The sequence below is a fragment of the Lissotriton vulgaris genome, chromosome 2_1 (genome assembly GCF_964263255.1).
Source record: "Lissotriton vulgaris chromosome 2_1, aLisVul1.2, whole genome shotgun sequence".
Classification (NCBI taxonomy): domain Eukaryota; kingdom Metazoa; phylum Chordata; class Amphibia; order Caudata; family Salamandridae; genus Lissotriton; species Lissotriton vulgaris.
Window position 1 is genome coordinate 1,464,058,699 of NC_141687.1, and position 21,962 is coordinate 1,464,080,660.

The window sequence follows — 21,962 nt, forward strand, 5'->3', positions numbered from 1 at the left end:
AGGAGAGCTGTTTCCGTGCCATGTTTTGGGCGGAATCCTGTTTGGGTGACATCCAATATGAGGTTTTCTTCGAGGTGTTTTGTTAGGTGTAGATTAACATGCTTCTCCAGTATTTTACTTGCTCAGGGTAACAGAGATGGGACGATAGTTGTTAGAGTTGTTCACGTTAAGATTGGGTTTTTTCAAAAGCGCTTTCACCATCGCCTGTTTCCATATGGGAGGTACGACTCCCTTTTCCAAGGAGCAGTTCAGTAGATCTAAGAGGGTGGGGAGAATAGTTTGGCTGGCCATGGTCATCGTAAGGGGGGTGCTGCGTCAGAGGGAGAGCCAGACTTTATCTGTAGTGCGAGAGTTTGAAGCGATTCCAGGTCTAATGGTGGGACGTTTCTCATGGTTACTAGGCGCGGAAGTGTTGTATCAGTTGAGAGCTGAGGCTCATTGATGTTTGGGTCGGGAGCGGAGGTGGTGAAGGAAGAGTATATCTTATTGATTTTTTGGTGGAAGAACTCGGCTAGATCATTGCAGCGGCCGATAGGGTTATCGGCTAGCACTGCAGAGGGGGACATTTTGGAAAGGGTTTTGACGATTTCATAAAGTTCTCTGGGCTTGGATCTGGCGGAGATAATTTTTCCTCTGTAGTAAGTGGATTGGGCTATAGTGATCCCAAGTTTGTATGCCTTTATGGCTTCCTTGTATCTGGTTTTGTCAGTGGTAGTGTATTCAAGGCACCATTTCCTTTCCATTCTTCTACACTGACGTTTAAGTTCCCTGAGTTCTTCTGAGTACCAAGGGGCCTTTTCTTGAGCTCTTTTTAATACTGTTTTCCAGATGGGAAGAACGGTCCATCAAGGGAATCCTCGATCCATTCATTAAAGATCCCACTATCCAGTAGGGGGTCCTGGGTAAATGAGGGTTTTGTGGCCGTTAGTTGGTTGTCCCACTGCTCTAGAGGGAGTTTTGTGCAGTTCCTCTTTGTACGTGAGGAGGGGATATTAGGAGTGATTTTGTGGGTGGACCAGGTGAGGGGGATGAGAAAGTGGTCTGTCCACGGGAGGTGTGTGATGGACCCTACTGAGAGGTTGGGACAGTTACTAAAAACAGGGTCAAGCAGATGACCTTTGTTGTGGGTGGGGGTCTTAATTAGTTGCTCCAGTTGGATGGCGGCCAGGCTGGAGACTAGCTCATTGGCAGTGTTGTCAGACCGGTCGTCAAAGTGCAGGTTAAAGTCGCCAAGTATAGTGAAATTGGAGGAGGACATGGCGGAAACCGCCGCTTGCGAAGGTAGTGCCATGTGAAAGTTGTTCAGAGGTCCTGGGGGGCGGTACAGGAGTACTCCTGTTAGGCTATCATTAGGGCAGAAGGACATACTTTCGCAGTCCGGGATCGGATCCGGCTCCTGCAATGCCTCCTCTTTGTCGCCGGGTGCGGTCTCTGCGGGCGATCTGATAGCCAGGGGGAAGTGCTTGGAACACATCTGGGTCATCTGGGACATCTGGGTCGCGGTCAGGTGTTAACCAGGTCTCCGTTAGTAGGACAGCGTCGGGGTTTTGCTTGTCAATTAGTAAAAAGATTTCTGCGCTATGTTTAGGCAGAGATCTGCAGTTTAGGAGTAGTATGGTGAAGCTTTGCTGCTCCGGGGTATGCCGGCGCAGTTTGAGACTAGTGTTACAATGAAGGCAAGAGATGGGGAGGGCCAGAGGGTGGTGGAGGTGATGACAGCGGGCTTCCTTGGGGGGTTTAAGTTTGAGGAGGGCACTGATGCTATATTGAGTCCTAGTGGGGATACCGGGGGGGGTGGTCCTTGGTCCTTGTCGGTCGCGGACGAGCTTGCCTTCGGCGCGCCCGCTGCACGTCCTGGGAAGGCACATTTTTTGTATGTGATGCGAGGGGGCGTGGCCTCACGTTTGTGGGCGTGGCCTGCGGGCTTTCGGCGCAATGGCGGCAGTTGAATCTCCACCCCGCGGCAGCGTTCAGATCGGCTGCGCGGGACTAGGGAGATCGGTAAGGAGGGGGGGGGGTGCTCAGGAGGAGTAGTACAGTTAAAATGTCACACAAGTATTTTTAAAAACAGCTTAACAGATTCTCGCTTGTCAGCGTGCTCCCGGCTTCCGCCTCAGGAGTAGAATGCCTCTGAGTGATTTCTGGCGTCAGCGCGCCTTTTGTAGCGGTGCAGGGGGCGTGGCCTCACGTTTGTGGGCGTGGCCTGCGGGCTTTCGGCGCAATGGCGGCAGTTGAATCTCCACCCCGCGGCAGCGTTCAGATCGGCTGCGCGGGACTAGGGAGATCGGTAAGGAGGGGGGGCGGGTGCTCAGGAGGAGTAGTACAGTTAAAATATCACACAAGTATTTTTAAAAACAGCTTAACAGATTCGCGCTTGTCAGCGTGCTCCCGGCTTCCGCCTCAGGAGGCAGGCAGATATAGAAGAACCCTCCATAGAGTCCGTGGAAATCATTCGTCCTGTCAGTGCAGCATTTTACAAGGTATGGGGAAATGGCACAGCGAGACCTTTTGAGAGTAGTTAGATTGTTGAACACAAAGAAATCCTATGTTTCTTGTATTGCAGGTATCCCTATTCCCACGCTGTACCTTCCCTATCCCTATCCCTCGCTTGATCGCCTCAATACTCTGTATATGCTCTAGTCAGAGTTGGGGATGTCAGGAGGTGGACCCCTTTGAGCATCGCCCAGATCCTGAGGAGTTCCTGTGGTTTCGACAATAGGAGGTGGGCTGAGTCAGGTGCAGATGTGGCAGGTGTCAGAGATGAGAGCAAGCACCCCGGGGATAAAGACGGTGGCCAGGTAGCAGAAGGAAGTTCCAGGTACGGCTGGACAGCAGCTGTGTAGGCCAATTCGTGTGGAGGGTAGGCAGAGTATGCGGCCAAATCCCGAGTGCTATGGCCCGCCGCGGAGCAAAGCCCACTGGGGGACCGACCAGCCAGGGCAGGAGCCGGCAACCGGCAAAGTCCGTATGAAGGCAAGTGATGAGGCTCCTAGGCTGTGCCGGGCCATGCAGGCGGCAGCGGAAGCCTGAGGCGTGGGAGGGCAGCAGAGCTCCAGCAGGCAGCAGCAATGTAAGCCCGGCTCCAGCGACCAACAGCTAGGAGAGGCAGCTAGGAGAGCGCAGGGGCTTGGAGCAGCGGGGGAGTGGTGGGAGCCGCGCCGCCGGCCTCACAGGGCCTGGGCAGAATGGCTAGAACAGCGGCGCCGGAAGTGAAAGAAAACGCCTGCGCGGATCGTAGGCCTGGGCCCAGCGGTATGACCCACGTGCCCCCACCACAAGGCACCCACGCGGGGAGAGACTCACCAGAGCGAAGGAAGCAGGATGGCAGAGATGGTCCGGGAAGATGATTTGGGCGGCAGAAGTCCTCTCAGGCATGAATGGAGTTGGTGGCGCCGCCACAGCCCAGGCCGAGCGTCAGCCGCGCGCTGGCAGGAAGGCCCAGACGTCGCGCCAGGCCCAAGCAGGGGATCTCGGTGTGCCTGCACCAACAGGGCCCAGGAAGGCAGCAGTCGATACCTCAGTACTCCCTGGGGGACAGCACCGAGATTGTCCGCAGGATTTTGAATTGATTATCAGCTTGGCAGGCAGAGCCCACTCAGAGTGCAGTCATCTTGCAGTCGTCTAAGCCACACCCCTCGACTCCGTGGGTTTTAACGATGCTGGCCAGAGGTACCATATAAGTGTTGAAGAGGGTGGAGTTAAGCGAATATCCTTGGGGTACTCCTCAGATTATTTTCTTGGGTTCGGAGGTGAAGGGGGAAAGGTGGACTTTTTGCACCCTTTCGGAGAGGGAAGAGGCAATATATCTGAGAGCGGCTCCTTGGATGCCTACATTGTGCAACCCTGTGATGAGTTTGTGGTGGGAGACCATATCGAAGGCTGTAGAGAGGTCTAGGAGGAGTAGAGCCGCAGTCTCTCCTTGGTCGGGTAGGGCTTGGATGTCGATGTTGTTGGTGCAGTTCGTGATCAATTTTGTAGGTGAATGTGCTATCAGAGATAAAACTTTAAGAAGGTGTGGATAAATCATAACAGAGTCAAATCAGCCTTACATTCAATGGACATTGATAAAATAAGTACAGCTCAGTCTAATAACAGCTATGAATATTCTGCATGTAATGCTGAGATTGGCTCAACTAATCAGATTACTTAGAATGTTGTCACTAAGAATTGTAGCTTTCGTGCAATTTTAGGTTCAGTAGCACGGGCATTAATATAGATTGAGATAGTGTGCATCTCTATTTGTCGGCGCTAGTTGAGATTAAGGACATCGTCCAATAGCCTAATTTTTCATTTACTGTTTGGTGCCAACACCTGGCGAATGCATTTCCACTCATTATGCATCCTCACCTTCAGCTTAAGCTCATATCTGCAGGTCGGGCAATTAAAGGTTAAAGCTGTTGGCATTGGGTGTCAAGGACACTCCAGTTTGTGGTGTGTATTACATACATTTTCAGTTCCAATGGCACTGTTCCTTATTTACTGTACATATTAGCAAAAGCAACCCTACCTACCACCTTTTTAACTCCATTAATAAGAGGAACAGATCATGCCCCTTTTTAGGTCTCGCCTGCGTTGCAGCACATGTGCTGCTCGCCTTGGCAAGACCTTTAGTCGTTGGTTTTCTGGAAACGGGGTTTGTGTCCGCCCTGTCGCCTTTAGGCCCACCCACCCTGCCTGGAGATTCTGCTTGCGCACGGCTTCAGCGCAACACAGGACCTTCAGGCAGTCTCCTAACACGGTAGCGCCTCCTCCCTCCAAGTTGGTAATTAGGTGACAAACGCACTAAGGATGAAGGACAGCGAAAGGCACGAGACAGATAGGCTAATTGTATGCATTTTAAAACCATTAATAATCAATACAACCGACTCCAAATTAAATAGTTCTGAAATGAACGATTAATACACACTATCCACTCTAATTCACATCTCGCTATTCCGAGATGGCCACCCTCTTTTTGACCTTCCACATATGCCCTGCGAGTGCTAGGTCAGGGGACGACAATACTAAGCGACCGCTTATTTCCAGTTTCGGCCACCTTTGAGTGGGTCCTTTAAATATTAGTGTTTACGTCTTATATACATTTGGTAGCTTTCGTATGTTTCAGTCTGTAAATTATGCAGTGCAATATTGTACAAACCATAAGGTGCTCACTTTTGTGTATTTTCATGATAACAAAAAAAATCACTTTAAAACGGCAGCCATAATGAAACTGTGCTTAATTCGAAGCAGCCTTAGCCACTGAAATTGGCCATGCCTTTCTGCTTTCAAAATGGGTTCTGTTAAAACCCCCAACCAAGAAGCATCTGTCCTGTCCAGTTGCAAAGAGCAGAAGCCGGATTTCGTGGGCACTTTGCTGAACAAGCATTTGCAATGCAATAGGTCTCGCATTCACCAGAGTTTGAGCTATTATTATTGTAATTGACAATGCCTTTTATTTATGTTTCAAAACCCAAAACATAAATAAAAGGCTTTCTCCTTTGCAATGCTAACAGCTTAAATTTGTGTGAATGCGAGACCTATTGCATTGCAAATGCTGGTTAAATAAGGCATCTTCAGGCTCTCAACAGACGTGCAATGGTTTTATAAGTAGACACTCACCCTTCCCATAAATAAGAAACCATAACCATAATGTGTACTTACACTCAACGAGGAAAAAGAAGCATATCACCCCCAGGGCAGCAATGATGATTCCAGGAACAATAAACGACAAGCCCCAAGATGTAGAAACAAAGGCCCCTGCGATTAAGGATCCCAAAATATTTCCAACAGAAGTGTGCGAGTTCCAGATCCCCATTATTACACCTCTCCTGTAACAAGGAAAGAAATAAAGTTAAAGAAACAAAATGCATTTATGCACTTTAATTCATTTTAATAACCGTGTGCTTGTAAAAGATGGCAGTGTGAAATAACATGAAATAATTTAAATTTCACCATTAGTAAAAAAAAAAAAGGAGGCGTGAGCTACAAGCACAGATACACACACATTTATGAGCTTGTGGTACACAATCCTTGAACGCACCTCATGTACTTCACAGTTCTGAGATTTTATATTTGAGGAGAGCAACTGCCTGCCCCAAGCGGTGAAGTGGATATCAAGGTTGAGCTACAACATGACTACTAGACGCTGGGCCTTGGTCCCACAACGCTGTTGGCTCCAAAGCAGGCAGGTGGGGTGGGGTGGGCTGGGGGAGACTGAAGTAGAGTGGAATAGATTGGAGTGGAGTGGGGTATATTGCAGTGGGGTAGATTGGAGTGAGATGGGGTAGATTAGAGTAGGGTGGGGGAGATTACAGTAGGGTGGGTAGATTAGAGAGGGGTGGGGTAGACTGGAGTGGGGTGTATTAGGGTAGACTATGGTGGAGTGGGTTAGATTGTGGGGGAGTGGAGTGGGGTAGAATGGGTTAGAGAGGAGTTGGGTAGAGTGGACTAGATTGGATGGATTGCAGTGGGGTTGAGTGGAGTGGGGTGGACTGGAGTGGGGTAGATTGGAGTGGGGTAAATTGTGGTAGATTGGAGAGGTGTAGTTTGTGATTGAGTAAAGTGGAGTAGATTAGAGTGAAGTTGGCTAGATTGGAGTGGGGTAGAAATCGGTAGATAGGATTGGAGTAAGATAGACTGGAGTGGGGTCGGGGAGAGACCAGTGGAGTAGACTGGACTAGAGTGGAGTGGGTTAGATTGGGGCAGAGTGCAGTTGATTTGGGGTAGGTTGGAGTGGGTAGACTGTGGTAGCTTTGAGTGAGGTAGGGTAGATTGGAATGGAATGGGGTAAAGATTGGAGTGGAGTAGACTGAGTTGAGTGTGGTAGATTGGAGTAGAGTGGGGTAGACTGTAGTGAAGTTGAGATGCAGTAGCTTGGGGTAGATTGTAGTGAAGTTGAGTGAGGCAGATTGGACTGAAGAAGACTGGGGTTGATTGGAGTAGAGTAGAGTGGAGTGGAGTGGGCTAGATTGGAATAGGTAGATTGGAGTGAGGTAGATTGAAGTAGAGTGGGGTGAGAGGAGGGGCGTAGAGTGGAGTGGCATGTTGTAGAGTGGAGTGACGTGGAGTGTCCGAGAATGGAGTGGCATGTCAGAGTGGAGTGGCATGTCGTAGAGTGGAGTGGCTTGTCGTGGAGTGGCATAGTATGAAGTGGCGCGGCGCTGAGTGGCGTAGTGTGGAGTATGCATTGGGTGGTGGCACACTGCCATTACATACAACACATTTTCAATTGAAATGCTTTTTACATTTGCTCAGACATGCAGTTTTACTGCGCAAAAACAATGTGTGGAAATGCCATCACCTAGTGTATTGATGTGTTTTGAACATATTTTAAAAAAAAAAAAAAATCCACTACACTTTACAAATGCAAGAAATAAACTTCATTTGTACTTTCATAATTCTGATATATTTTGAAATACCAGCAAATATTTGTCATATGCTAGATTGTGACAAATTCTTTCACTTTGAATATAAGAGAAAGAAAAGCAAACACCAGGCTCTGTGGAAGACAGAGCATTACATTTGACCAGTGGTGGCTCCTCTGCTGAGGCGGAGGAGCGTGTCCCCACTCACTGCTTTGCGGCAGCGAAAGAAAATAATAATAGAATGAGAATACCTTGATGTTATTATCATTTTATTTGTTCCTGCTGCAGCAGCATGGAGCTGGGGCTGCTCTGCTCACAGAGCAGGGGAGGAGTGATGGGCACATTGAAGTGCACATGACTCTTTGGCCAGCCAGTCATGCTCACTTTGCATGTTCTCCACCCAGTCCCCGTCTGAGCGCCAAACTACCGCACTTAGACCAATCACAACACTGCATTGCAGCGTTGTGACTGGCTTATGGGAACCAATAGCAATACTGCAATGCAGCATTGTGATTGGCTCAACTGCAGACTTCTTTTTTTACACCCCCCCTTAGTCCCTCTCCCCCAACCCCCACCCTCCCAGCATTTGACCTCTGTATTTGAAGGCACAGCAAATGTGACAAGATAAGAACAAGATTTAAAGGCCTATTTACAGAACATTAGCACCCAGAATGGTACAGTGAGCAAGGAATGCTTTACCAGACGGACAAACCAAGCTGGACAGCCTAAAACAAATAAAGCCAGCAAAGAGAAAGCGAGAAAATGTGAGTTATAAGCCACAAAGCCAATGGTCAGCAGTGGGTGGAATGTATTCCCAGGTAAGTTTTCAGAATGCCCACAAGATGTCAACGTGTGAGTTATAAAGGGGTGGGCCCTCAAAACTCATGGACCTGGGTCAGTAAATAAGTACAAAAGGAGGGTGGTCCGAGTTGGTGGAGTATAATTTGAAATTATTTCCTATTAATACATATAAACAAACACCACAATTCTGTTTTGCTGTGGGTGAAATTAGCTTATCAAGAGTAACGTATGCAGGATTCAAAAAGTAAATTGTATTTATTCAGTGTAGCACAGTTTGCATTATACTTGTTGCTGCATATAGTTATTTAGAAACCATCAACATATTATTAATGTAATGTTAAAATCATTACAAACAAATGGTGCTCTCAGTGAGATGGGGAAAAGGGAGTGAGGAGTATGTGAGGGACGAAGTAAAGGTGGTGTGACATTAGTACATCACAGTCAAATCAAAACGCCTTTACAATCAAGGTAATAAGTGTGTTCCCAAGGTACATCACACATAGGTGAGATTGTGCATTCCTTTGTTTCTATGGTGTGTAGGGTATGGCGTAGTCTACGTTTCGACCCCGAGTACGGTAAAGGGTTAGTATCGCCTCATGTTGGGGCTTCATCAGGACATAGATGAGAGCCTGGAAAATATAGCATGGCCTAGTGTTAGTTGGCTATGTGGTGAAAAAGCATTTTAATGTACGTTAAATGTAGGGTTTACCTACATGGAGGATGATGGACGGCGAAACTTGCGTCACGTCTAGGGCTGGAGCGTGCTCCTTTCTGTTTCTGAAATACAATACAATAGGGGGAGGGGTTTTAACAGGAATGCTAACAGTTGATGTGTCCACCGGCATAGAGGATGTCATTGTGCGTAAACTTACTGCGGTTGAAATTCTTTGAGATGAAGTGGAAGTTTCTTTAATCCTTCTTATTGTGAATTTGTATGCACCGCGCACCTTTCTGGAGGAATAAAGAGGGATCTATGTAAAGGCTGGTCATTGAAAGGGTGGTGTAACAAGTTACATGTGTACAGTGTCAGAATTCCAAAAACGGCAACGGTGCACGGGAAATGCCGAAGTGGTATTAATTTGCGGCATGCAACATGCTGAACATTTAGACATGACCGCATATTTGTATTCCGCGCTTGCGTAACTCGATAAACGATACAGTATTCAAGATAGTTAAAATAGCAGTGATGAACCGCAAATAGTGAACCAGTATTGCTGGGTGGCATGTTATGGGACGAACAGAATATGGTGCCCGCTTTTTAATTTAGTTCGCGCTTGAGTGGGGTTTACTAGAGACAAGTAGCAGTAGTGAGCATAGTTGGAGGCAGCTTAATGCCGGGTTTACTCATACCTTATCCAGCGCGAGGGCTGCAGTCGTCAGCTCACGTTGCTTCCTCCGTGGTTGTGAGGATGCTCGCGGTGCTGGCGCTAGATGCAGAGACTGTATATGTCCGAATATGAACAACACTGTATTTTCTCGCAACACAACCCATACCAGATGAGGAACTCGGTATGGTACAGATATATAGACGATGTAGATGCCACGATGACAGAGGTATCAGTACTGCTATGTAAACATGTATTGTTTGGCCTTTGTTGATTTTATAAGTGTTTACCTGTAGATTCAATCAATCCAATGTTTCCGAATGCCATAACGACATTGATCTCAGTACCATTGCCAATTGTGTATTGACTCACATTTGTTTGGATTTTATGACATGACAGATTGCACAAACACGAACATTGTTCTGTTAAAAATACCACTCTTTGATCCGATCCCTGCTAAGACCACAATACTTTCCACACGGTCCCTAGCCCCCACGTCACTGCACATTCGCCCGGAAGCCATTGATTGGCTACTCTAACCGAGCCCCCTAGCTCTAAGCATCTAGCGCCAGCACCGCGAGCATCCTCACAACCACGGAGGAAGCAACGTGAGCCGACGACTGCAGCCCTCGCGCTGGATAAGGTATGAGTAAACCCGGCAGTAAGCTGCCTCCAACTATGCTCACTACGGCTACTTGTCTCTAGTAAACCCCACTCAAATGTGAACTAAATTAAAAAGCGGGCACCATATTCTGTTCGCCCCATAACATGCCGCCCAGCAATACTGGTTCAGTATTTGCGGTTCATCACTGCTATTTTAACTATCTTGAATACTTATTGAGTTACGCAAGCGGGGAATACAAATATGCGGTCATGTCTAAATGTTCAGCATGTTGCATGCCGCAAATTAATACCACTTCGGCATTTCCCGTGCACCATTGCCGTTTTTGGAATTCTGACACTGTAAACATGTAACTTGTTACACCACCCTTTCAATGACCAGCCTTTACATAGATCCCTCTTTATTCCTCCAGAAAGGTGCGCGGTGCATACGAATTAACAATAAGAAGGATTAAAGAAACTTCCACTTCATCTCAAAGAATTTCAACCGCAGTAAGTTTACGCACAATGACATCCTCTATGCCGGTGGACACATCAACTGTTAGCATTCCCGTTAAAACCCCTCCCCCTATTGTATTGTATTTCAGAAACAGAAAGGAGCACGCTCCAGCCCTAGACGTGACGCAAGTTTCGTTGTCCGTCATCCTCCATGTAGGTAAACCCTACATTTAACTTACATTAAAATGCTTTTTCAGCACATAGCCAACCAACACAAGGCCATGCTATATTTTCCAGGCTCTCATCTATGTCCTGATGAAGACCAGGCGATACTAACCCTTTACCGTACTCGGGGTCGAAACGTAGACTACGCCATACCCTACACACCATAGGAACAAAGGAATGGATCAATCTCACCTATGTGTGATGTACCTTGGGAACACACTTATTACCTTGATTGTAAAGGCGTTTTGATTTGACTGTGATGTACTAATGTCACACCACCTTTACCTCGTCCCTCACATACTCCTCACTCCCTTTTCCCCATCTCACTGAAAGCACCATTTGTTTGTAATGATTTTAACATTACATTAATATTATGTTGATGGTTTCTAAATAACTATATGCAGCAACAAGTATAATGCAAACTGTGCTACACTGAATAAATACAATTTACTTTTTGAATCCTGCATACGTTACTCTTGATAAGCTAATTTCACCCACAGCAAAACAGAATTGTGGTGTTTGTTTATATGTATTAATATGAAATAATTTCAAATTATACTCAACCAACTCGGACCACCCTCCTTTTGCACAAGATGTCAACAGCAAACCAGACAGCTGCACTGTCTGATAGGCTTCAACCTAAAAAGGGGACTTAAATACAAAGGTAAATTCCATGTGGCAGGCATGGCCACACCGGAAGATTGCACATACTTAGGCTTTGGCCCAAGGGAACGTCAGTTAAACTTGACATATTAAAATATGACTTACTCATATCAGTCGGTTTGCAGCCTGTACTGCTTTAAATTCAAGTGTTTTGCACACACCTGCCATCCAGGGTTAGTTTTAAAATGTTACAGGTTTTTCTTCCGAGTTTCAAATAGACTTTTGACCTCTCTGGAAACCCAAAAAGAACCAGAACACAGGCTCCATCTCTGATTGAGTTGGTCTAACCGTAAGAGCAAGTTATGTAAAGAGGTGTGAAGAATTAGAACGTCTAAACTACAGAACAAACATACCAGTAACGAATTCAGTTGAAAAATATAAGATTGTTCTATGTATCCCCTCGTGCTCAAATCCGGGGAGGCGAGTAGGATACATGTGAATTCTCAGCATTAAAGGCTGCAAACCGACTTTTAAAAGCAGCGGCGGCCCCACTGACTGAGAGCCAGGAGCTGAAAAATAAAACAATATTTTACTATTGTTTTATTCTCAGCTGCTGGCCAAGCCGGCATGTGTAGGGCAGGGGTCACAGGGAGTGGTTGGTAACTTCTAAGTGCGCATATCTGTTTGGCCGGCCGTCTTAGGCTGGCCAGATATGTGCAGTTAGGTTTCTCAACGGGACGGTATTCTACAGCCAGTTGGAGAAACGGCATAGACTCCTTGTGCCTGAGCGGGGCGTCAAGGCAGGCCACTCAGGCCAATGCCGGCGCTGCTCTCATATTATGAGAGGAGCAGCAGCTGGAAGGTTGGGAACTGTTGAAAGCAGCAGCTGCAGCAGAACGGAGGACAAGCGCGAGGTGGCCGCAGGATCAGGTAAGTTGATTTATTTCAATTCAGCGTTCACCCCTCCCCCCCTGCACACCTCCGGCTGCCGCCACAGCTGTTGCTGTGCTGGCGCCCCCCCTGCATATTGTCTGCAGCCGCGACTGGTTAAAAGTAAGAGAACATATTCTGTTTGCAGCAAGTACAGTTGGACATCCCATGCTGTGCACAAACCGCAAAGCAGTAAGCACTTCCCTTATGTGGTGGCATGCAAGCAAAAGCGGAAGACTTCCTTCCTTGCACTTCTCGTCAAGTATGAATGTCCATATAGTAACACCTAGTGAATGTGTGTGTGAAAGTTAGCATAACAGCCTTACTAATGTCTGCTTTTGATATCTAAACAAAGCACACCACGGTTGCACCTTTGTTGTGAATTGAATAAGCTATGGGTATGTCATGCAGTATGAATTATGCTTTTTAGTAATAAAGCTAAATGTATTTAATACATCAGATTGTGCAAAAGCAACACAGAGTGGTTTTATTTTTCCAATGGACGTAGATTGTTTCAATTTCCATACTATGTAAAGAATCATTAGAAGTGAGAAAAAAGTGTAGGCATATATTCCTGACCAACTTATCCGTAGGGCATTGCCCATGGTATCTGCGGATGTGAGTACCTGGAGGCAAAGCATTTCACATTTTTGTGGGTAGCAAGAAGGTCAACTGTTGGGGTCCCCTATAACAGGAATAATTGTATAGAATAGTAGTTGATCTCTTGGTGTGCTCTGCTCAGCAAATCACAAAGTCAGTGGATACGTTCTGCCAGTACGTTTATTTGATGACAAATACTTCAATGCCAAACATTTTGTTCTAACCAGGGGCGTAGATTAGTCAGTGAGATTCAGGGGCTGTGAATTCCAAATTAATAAAATGGGTAAATCAACACAGGCTTAGCAGACCAGACACTAGGTCCCCAGACCCAACTCCCAAGCCAATAATGAATTTATTTGAGGGGTGTTACACCCCAAACCCCATTAAACGACTACCACTGGAGGTAAGTTGGATAGTTGCAAAAAATGCTGATCCTTTGTTTTTAATGTAACCAAAAAACACAAAGCAGCAGACAAGGTCAAGCACAAGGATTCAATATGTTCTTGATATTAGGTGGTGCAATCACTTCTGACATCCGCTGCTTAAGGATGTACAAGTTACCATAGTACAAGAAAGCCAAAATGAAAGGTGCACTCAAATGAAGTCAATGGAGAAAAGTAATTTATAAATAACTTCTTCTTTATTCAAAGTATTCTGTAAGCAAAGGCACAGCCAACGCGTTTTGTTCCCTTTTTTTGCCTTGGGAACTTCGTCAGGGCAAACTAATAATATCCTGGAAACGACAATCGTGAACCGACACAGTATGTGAACCGGGGTAAGGACGTTCTGGCTTGACCAGCTAAGGTCTCCTTAGTTTGGAATGTGACCGCCCTAATTGAAATATATTGCGGCTGGACGCCCTTCCCAATGAAGTTTCGTGAAGCCGTGACCATATTACAGGTGCGGGACTATCTTTCTAGGTTCGGTTTAGGTCACCATTTGACCTACAGCTTCTAAAATATCGGGAAACCGAATCGGGGGTTTATGAATACACGATTGCCACACTATAACGAGAAATTATGACGAAGACGTAATGGTGCAATTTGATTTATATTTTACATCTTTCAACTTGGGGATCTGAATTGCGCTTGGATTGCAAATTAATCCACTACACTGACTGGAACTAGCAACATATTTCAACTAGGGCGGAAGAAGTTATTTATAAATTACTTTTCTCCATTGACTTCATTTGAGTGCACCTTCCATTTTGGCTTTCCTTTGTTTTTAAATGCAGTTCAAATTGGTTATTTCTGTGTGAATGAGTACCACTTGTGTTTCTGCATGGGTATGAATGTTTGAAAAGCTCACTGAGGTGTTGTCAATTCATTTTTATCATTGTGTAGGATGCGCCCTTTGGACAACCACACCCCAGACATTTAGATTGGCTAAGTGTGCTCGCCACCCCCGAGAAGGAAATATTTAAGCTTATTGTCACTTGCCGCTACAGGTCGAGGAACCAGCTGCCCAGTAATAACTTTTTTCCCCAACCATTGCAATTTGCGCTTATCATTGGATTTGCTAATACTAGATTCTAAAGTTTTGCGGTCACTTGTGACCATTGGATGGCTAAGCCTTCCTGCAAGAGACCCATGTCTAATCTTTTGTTTAAGATCAGGGGAAGAAAGGTTGCCAAAAGTTTAGCATTCTTATTGCCATCGGACATGATATTTGCTAAATGACAAGGGGCCTTTGAAAGGCCACTACACTCTCATTGCTTGGATAAGTTCTCCCTGGAACAGCATTAAGTGCTGTTCCTAGGAAATCGTTGAAGATTTTAGCTGTGACTGTTTGCATTTATTGTTAAGGCTAACTTGTGTGGAAGTTGAATAACTTTGTGTGAGACAAGGCATTGTTTCTGACTCAGCTACTTTACCAGACAATCATCCAAGTATGGGAACACATTAATGTTAAAAGCACGTGCCAGATACTTTTGAAGGGGTTAGTCCAAATAGTAACATTTTGAAATGTGAATGAATTCCACTTACCACAAACCTCAACTACTAGCAATGTGTCTGATGAATTTGGATGTGGAAGTATCCAAGATTCAGGTTGAGTCTTTTCATGGGATTTACCACAGTCAAGCGAAGGATGACATTCTGCGGACTGAGCATTTCCAAGTGATTGGAAATCAAGTAGCAGTGGAGCACTCAAGTTCAGAATTGTTCTTAATGTTTTGTCCGTTTTGTGGACAAGAAAGAATAGGAAGTAAACTTATTTTCTAATTAGGCCCTTTTTGTAAAAGTGCCTGCAATTTTTCCAATAAAAGGTTCTAATGATTTAGACTTCTATGATGTTGTGGAGGCAGATTTGAAGGTAATGTGTGAAACGGCAAGCAATACCAGTTGGAGATGGTGGGCAACACGGACTAATCTGAGATTATTTTCTCCAATGGAGGAAAGTATAACTCCAGCCTTCCCCAAGCAGATGAGGAGACGATGATGGTCAATGTTTGGTTGGCAGAGGTGGCTCTGCCTAGTACTCCTCTGCTCTCTCCTATTCCATTGTCGCAAAAGCTTCCCCTGAAATACTGTGGCTATCTAGCAGACTGTTGGCTCTCTTGTAAGGCTGCTAGTTGTTGTTTATACTCTTGCCTTTTAGTACCTTGTCCTGGTTTTTTGGAGACAAGCATGGCTGTTGCCTACAAAATCATGTTATTTGTTGTTTTCGATGCCTTAGGATGCTCATAGTTGTTTTTGGTGTCCTTTATTTCCTCCAATAAGTTGTCAACTTGTGGGCCTTGGATTTGATAGAATGGTCATCAAATAAAGTATGTTATAAAAAAAAATGTTCTCAACTTGTGGGCCACAGAGGTATTGCTCATCAAGGCAGACCAAAGAGATGCTGTTTGACTATTGGCTTAAAGCCAGAGATTCAAGGTCATGCATGGCATCTTAGCAAGACAATGGTGTTCATTAGTCTTGAAGCTGCAGTCACAGCATCTAAAGCATAATAAATGTTGGTGTTGGATAGGATGTTCTCTTGCGAGTCCTTTGGATGCCCTTTTCTGCATACATCTGGGAGATGCTATATTAAATCCTTGATCTATTCCCATGTATACATGTTGTGTCTTGAGAGTAAATACAATAAATTTGCAATGCACCCCAGAATGAAAGCCCACATGCTGAAACACTTACCATCATTGTCAATCTTTTTACTTTCTCTGTACAATTGGAGGGTACCTTGTGTTTCCTACATTACTAGCCTTTACCTGGCAGTATTGATGATCAGAGAATCATGTGGCACATGGATCCCAATGTACATAGGGTCTTGTGGAGCTTTATATTTTTGTCTCCACCCCTGGTGTTACCACTCTGACCTTAACAGGGTCTTTGAAGTTCTATGTTGAATTCTTCATCATTGTCATCAGCATTGGGAACATTTGTGTACTCTTTTCCGCTATGGACACATTTTCCATTTACTCTATTCTTTCTCTACATGCAGCTGAATATGGGGGTGGGCATTCTACCTCACCATTACCGCATTACAAGCTGATGTATTTTTGGGTGGGGGAAGCCTTAACTTGGTTTAGCTCTAGAGAAAGATCGCCTTACACGTCTACTACCCTATAATCATGCTAAGCATCCTGTTGCTGCTCTAAAGCTGTTTTGTGATCTTATAGCAGCACTGGATCTAGTATGGATTCTGACTCTGAATTTGAAGGCACAGAATGTATTCAAAGCAATGGTGAGGGAAGTAGAGGAGAAGATAACTCATCATGCTGACCCTTCGGAGCTTTGGTGTCAATGGTGACGAACTTGAACATATCTTTCAACTCAGACTTATTAGTTTCAACAAGGGGCACAAATCCCTTCACGCTATGTGGTGTGCATGTATGACCAACTGCACATGCTTGCCTCCCCTCCTGCTCCCATAGGAACTTTTTGGACATCGAGTCACAAAGTCGTTAGCCCATGCTATCAATGTCCTGTGTTACTTGTTTCGGCAGTTAGATGCAACTTTACCGCCCTGGGACTGGGAGCTCGGTAATTTGTTGTTACTGTAGATTCAAAAATCATGCACAGCACACAACACATGCATAGTTTTCCCACTAGATTCTGCATTGAGAGGGCAAAGCCTAACCCCTCCCTGCCCTCCAGGCAACTGCTCGACTGTCAACCCTGAATGGCTAAGTTATAGATTCTGAAGTGGAATGTCCGTAGGATGGGCACGGCAAAAAAGCATCACTTGTTCCATTATTACATTAAGAGGAGAGGCCCACATGTTTTTTAAAAAAATTTTTTTACAAGCAACTTGTCGCCAAAGGCGAAGACCTCCAAAAACGGTGGAGTGGCAAATGTTATAGCATGACCTAATCAGGCTACGCCAGAGGATCACTCATATGGATTCAACCAATTGCGCCCAAAAAGAGCATCTTTGTCAAGACTGATCTGGAGGGGCAATAGGTGTTTGTGAAGGAGCAGCTGGATAGCAGGGTACTGGTGCGGGTAGCGTCTACATACCAAAAGTGTTGCAGCAACAATTCCTGGCCTACGTGCCATCACTTTTGACCATATGGTCCCATCTACCCTGGATTATAGGATGTGACTAACTGTGTTCTAGACATTCAAATGGACAGAAGCATCACCCCAACCCCGCTTCATCACAACACAAGTATCATCATACTTCACTCAATCGCTCACACACTGGTCTTTGGTCAACTTCTGGAGTACATTATACCCTACCACTAAGGAGTACTCCTCCTACTCGCCACCACTTGATTTTAACATGCACTTGGATCGCATGCTCTGTAACTGCACTATACAACTGAAAGTCACTGAGGGGTTTGTATTTAGGGAAGACCCTGTTGGACCACAACCCCCTCCTCCGGCATTTTCATGGGAAGAGCCCCTCCGCTGATACCCACCTGGCGCATGCAGCCCATGATGCTAGAGCACCTGCCATTCTGTAAATTGACCCAAGAAACCATGATGAATTACATCACTGAAAACAGAAGGATAGCCACCAGGTGAGTGATGAAATGGGAGGCCTTTAAGGCAGTCATACCTGGGCACTGCATACACTCTGTGTGGCTGCATGCAGCATCCTGCATCCTGCACTGGGTACTGACTCAGTTGGAGATCACCTTGAGGGACATCAAAAGAACCACCAGGAGGACGCCTTGGCAAGGGACGCTCTGACCATACAGAGAGAACATCAAGCCCCCCTGCTAAACTCGATCTGTTGCACAGATTATGGGAGTGTCAGGCACAGATGCTTGGGAAAGGCAACAAGCCAGCCACCTCTTGGTGTGGCTGTTGAGAAGTGAGAGGGACACTACACCAGTGACCGCTATCCGGGGTTCCTGGACATTAGTTGTTACGGCTTATGAGATTCACAGTGCCTTCTGAGCATATTACTGTGTGATCTACAACCCACAACCTGAGGACCAACAGCCCCAAGTTCAAAGGTTTCTCTGTGTCGTCACACTGCCAGTAGTGACACCGGAGTAGAGATAAACCCTGAACAGCCCCTTCAATGAGCAAGAAATGTAGCCTGTCATTCACAACTCCCCCATGCACAAAACCCTGGGCCTGGATGACCTGCCCATTGAGTTCTTTAAGGTTTATGAAACAGCAATAATCCCAAAATTGCTAGAACTATACAAGGGTGCCCTCACTGCTGGTTGTCTACCCCGACCCTCCGAGAACCCCTCATTGTCTTACTCCCGAAGCAAAGACGGGACCCCCTTGAAGTTGCATCCTACAGACTACTGTACATTTTTGGTAGTGCAATAGAACAACAGAGGAGCGTCACTACTGAGAATGACTACATAAGGAGCCAGCAAGTAGTCTAGTACTTAGTCTTAAGTCACTTGCGAAGAAAACCTTTCTAGGTTGAATTTAAAGGCCTCACTCACCGACCTAGTCGATGACAAGCTTCATCATCGGGCCCCACCAGGAGTGGCCGAGTGCCACCCTGGTGTGCTGCAACGCCAGATTACTGCAGAGCTGGTTTTTTGTGAATGTGAAGTGAATAGAGAGTGTGGGATTAAAAAAGTCACAACTGAGTCAAAAGGGGAATTTATTTGTTTTGCCAATCGGACTAGGTAAAAAAGTGTAGGATAAAGGACCAAATTATAAGTCCGGTATTAGCCTAGTCTGAGGTCAACATGTTTCAGCCTATGTGAAATGGTATATCAGGCATTCGTCTGGACCAGTGAATTAAAATGTATAAAGATTCGAGCCACGGTGGGATAGGCGAGCTGAGGCCCACCCTAGCCTGGGGTCATTTATGTGAAAAATAGAAAATCTTTTCTAAGATTCCAACGCGTTGGAGTGGAACCAAGTTTATTGAGAGGCGCTAAAATTGAAAACGCCATGGATCTCGGGAGGGGGGGTGATAGCGTAATGGCACACCGCCATTACGCTATCACCCCCCACTTCTATCAACGCACTCATCTGCCGGACCCTCTTCGGGGTCCGGCAGATGAGGGTGTTGCAGGTGCCAAACGGGTGCTTAGCCAAAAGGGCGGTGTGCCATTATGCTATCAACCCCCTCCCGAGATCCGTGGAGTTTTAAACTTTAGCGCCTCTCAAACTCGGCTCCACTCCAACGTGTTGGAATCTTAGAAAAGTTTTTCTATTTTTCAAATAACTGACCCCAGGCTAGGGTGGGCCTTAGCGCGCCCATACCACGGGGCTCGAATCTTTACACTTTTTAATTCACTGGTCCTGACGAAAGCCTGATATACCATTTCACATAGGCTGAAACATGTTGACCTCACACTAGGATAATACCGGACTTATGATTTGGTCCTTTATCCTACACTTTTAACCTAGTCCGATTGGCAAAACGAATAAATTCCCCTTTTGACTCAGTTGTGACTTTTTTAATCCCACACTCTTTTCACTTCACATTCACAAAAAAACAGCTCCGCAGTAATCTGGCGTTGCAGCACATCAGGGTGGCACTCAGCCACTACTGGTGGGGCCCAATGATGAAGTATGTCACCGACTAGGTCGGTGAGTGAGGGCTTTAAATTCAACCTATAAAGGTTTTCTTCGCAAGTGACTTAAGACTATGTACTAGACTACTTACTGGCTCCTTATGTAGTCATTCTCAGTAGTGACGCGCCTCTGTTGTTCTATTGCATCTTAACCAGAGGGGAATAGGAGCGTTTTTCCTTTCCCTTCCTCCCTTGTTGTTACAAGTAGCATTCTAGGTAGTGCATATAAGATTCTAAGCAAGAATATAGTGACATGATTATTGGAGCATAGACAGACCCTGCTCTTTGAGTTGGTGATGGAGCCGACTGCACAGTTACTCCATCAGGCAGGTGGTGCGTGGGGTGTGCTCCTCTAAAACACAGTTCATGCTATCTCCCTGTACACTGGCAAAATCGTAGTCTATGTTAAAGATATCCGGGAGGGCACAAATGAAATAGCGCATGTACTAGACACCTTTTGATCCGCCTCAGGATTGGGAGTCAACGGAGACAAGATCTGCCTAGTCCTGCTTCACCCGGACTGTCCCCTACAGCACATTGAGGTTGATGCCCACACCATCCACTGGGAGCCTCGCACTTTCTGATATTTGGGTGTTACATTGGAACATTTACCTCAAGACCTCCTTAACGGAAACCTCACAAGGGCGATCTCCTCCCTTCTGCCCAAAATTACCTTCTGGTGCTCCCTTCACCAGACCGGGCAGGGCCTGGTGTCGCTCTCTAAAATGGTAATGCTCCTGCAACTCATGAATTATTTCACCAATGTGCCGGTAAGCATCCCCTGCAGCAATTTAAGTCACTAAATGCCATTCTGAATGGCCTGATATGGAATTAGTGGAGACGCAGGGTGGCCTTAGCCAAGCTGTAGCTCCCGATCGAGCGAGGGCAGTTTGGTGCCCCAGTGTTCAAACACAACTACCTGGCAGCACAGCTACAGTGGCCCACCCACTGCCAGGCCAGGTGCCATTTGGTGGAGATAGGACTGGAGCCTGATGACATGGCGCTGCAACTCGTGGAGGAGCTATTTCTCCCCATCACGGCGCTGCCTGCACCAACTAGTGGCCTCCTGTGTGTGGTGCATGAGAGCCACAAAAGGGTATTGTGGGCCATGCCAGACATGCCATAATGCTTCGGGCAGATCCCTTTATGCAATATATGGGCACAAATTGGTCAGAGGAGGTGAAGCTATCGGAAACAGCAGGGGTGGGAACCCTAGGAGACCTGTTCCATGATGGGGCCCTCATCACGTTTGACCAAGTAGTAGAGCAGAAGGAACTCTGGGTAGGCTTGCTTGAGAACTGGAGCAACTCAACAGCATAGTTGGCACACAGCCTGACCTGCACCTGCTGACAAATACGCTGCACACAATGGGTACAGCCGATAGGTTTATCACGTGGTTTAGCAGGGCTCTTGCAGACAAAGAAGAATGACATTGGCTGAGAGATGACCCCCAAGGAAGGAGACAGGATACTAGTGCACCTGCAAAACATTTACCGTAACACCCACTTCCAATAGATACATCATAACAATCAAAGCAGGGCATATCTCACCCCAGCTAAGCTACACAAACTAGACCTAGTGACATCACCCAACTGCCTCAGCTGGCACGCATGTTACATGCGTTCTGGAGTTGCCCTGCCACTCACACCCTCTGAACGGAGGTCACCAGCATCCTCGCCAGAGTCACAGGCTGAACAAACTTAGATCATAGATGGCATAGCCAGCAGCATCCTTGGCCTATACAACCATCATAAAGCAGGCGGTGCCACTACCCTATTCATTGAAATGGCAGGGCTGATGGCACACAGATGATCACAATGGATTGGAAGGCGAGCAAACTCTCCAGCAAAGGAAGTTGGCAGGCGGCGACCATTAAATGGGGCAGGGCCGAAGACACTGCACTTCACCACGGGGAGGCTTGTGGAACACAGTAGTGCCCCATTGTGTCGGCATGGGACAAGCTGCTGTCCGCCTCCAGGGCACATCAGAGAGGGACTCTGCTCCAGACAGACTAACAAAGCACACCACACCCATGGCCGTAGGTATTGGGTTACTACTGTATGTGTGTTGGAAATTATCTGTTTGATGCACAACAGTTGGGAGTATAGTAAATGTTTCAATGCTGGTTCG

General features: G+C 46.3%; 1 protein-coding gene across 4 annotated transcripts in view; it reads right to left on the reverse strand.

Moving 5' to 3' along the window:
• Positions 1 to 21,962, reverse strand: part of SLC37A2 (solute carrier family 37 member 2) — a 926,772-nt gene that overhangs the window by 483,670 nt on the left and 421,140 nt on the right. For all 4 annotated transcript variants that reach the window (XM_086957324.1, XM_086957323.1, XM_086957320.1 and 1 more), the window contains one exon: positions 5,641 to 5,807. In XM_086957324.1, coding sequence (XP_086813450.1) covers positions 5,641 to 5,807 — 167 coding nt within the window. The remainder of the gene's footprint in view (positions 1 to 5,640; positions 5,808 to 21,962) is intronic.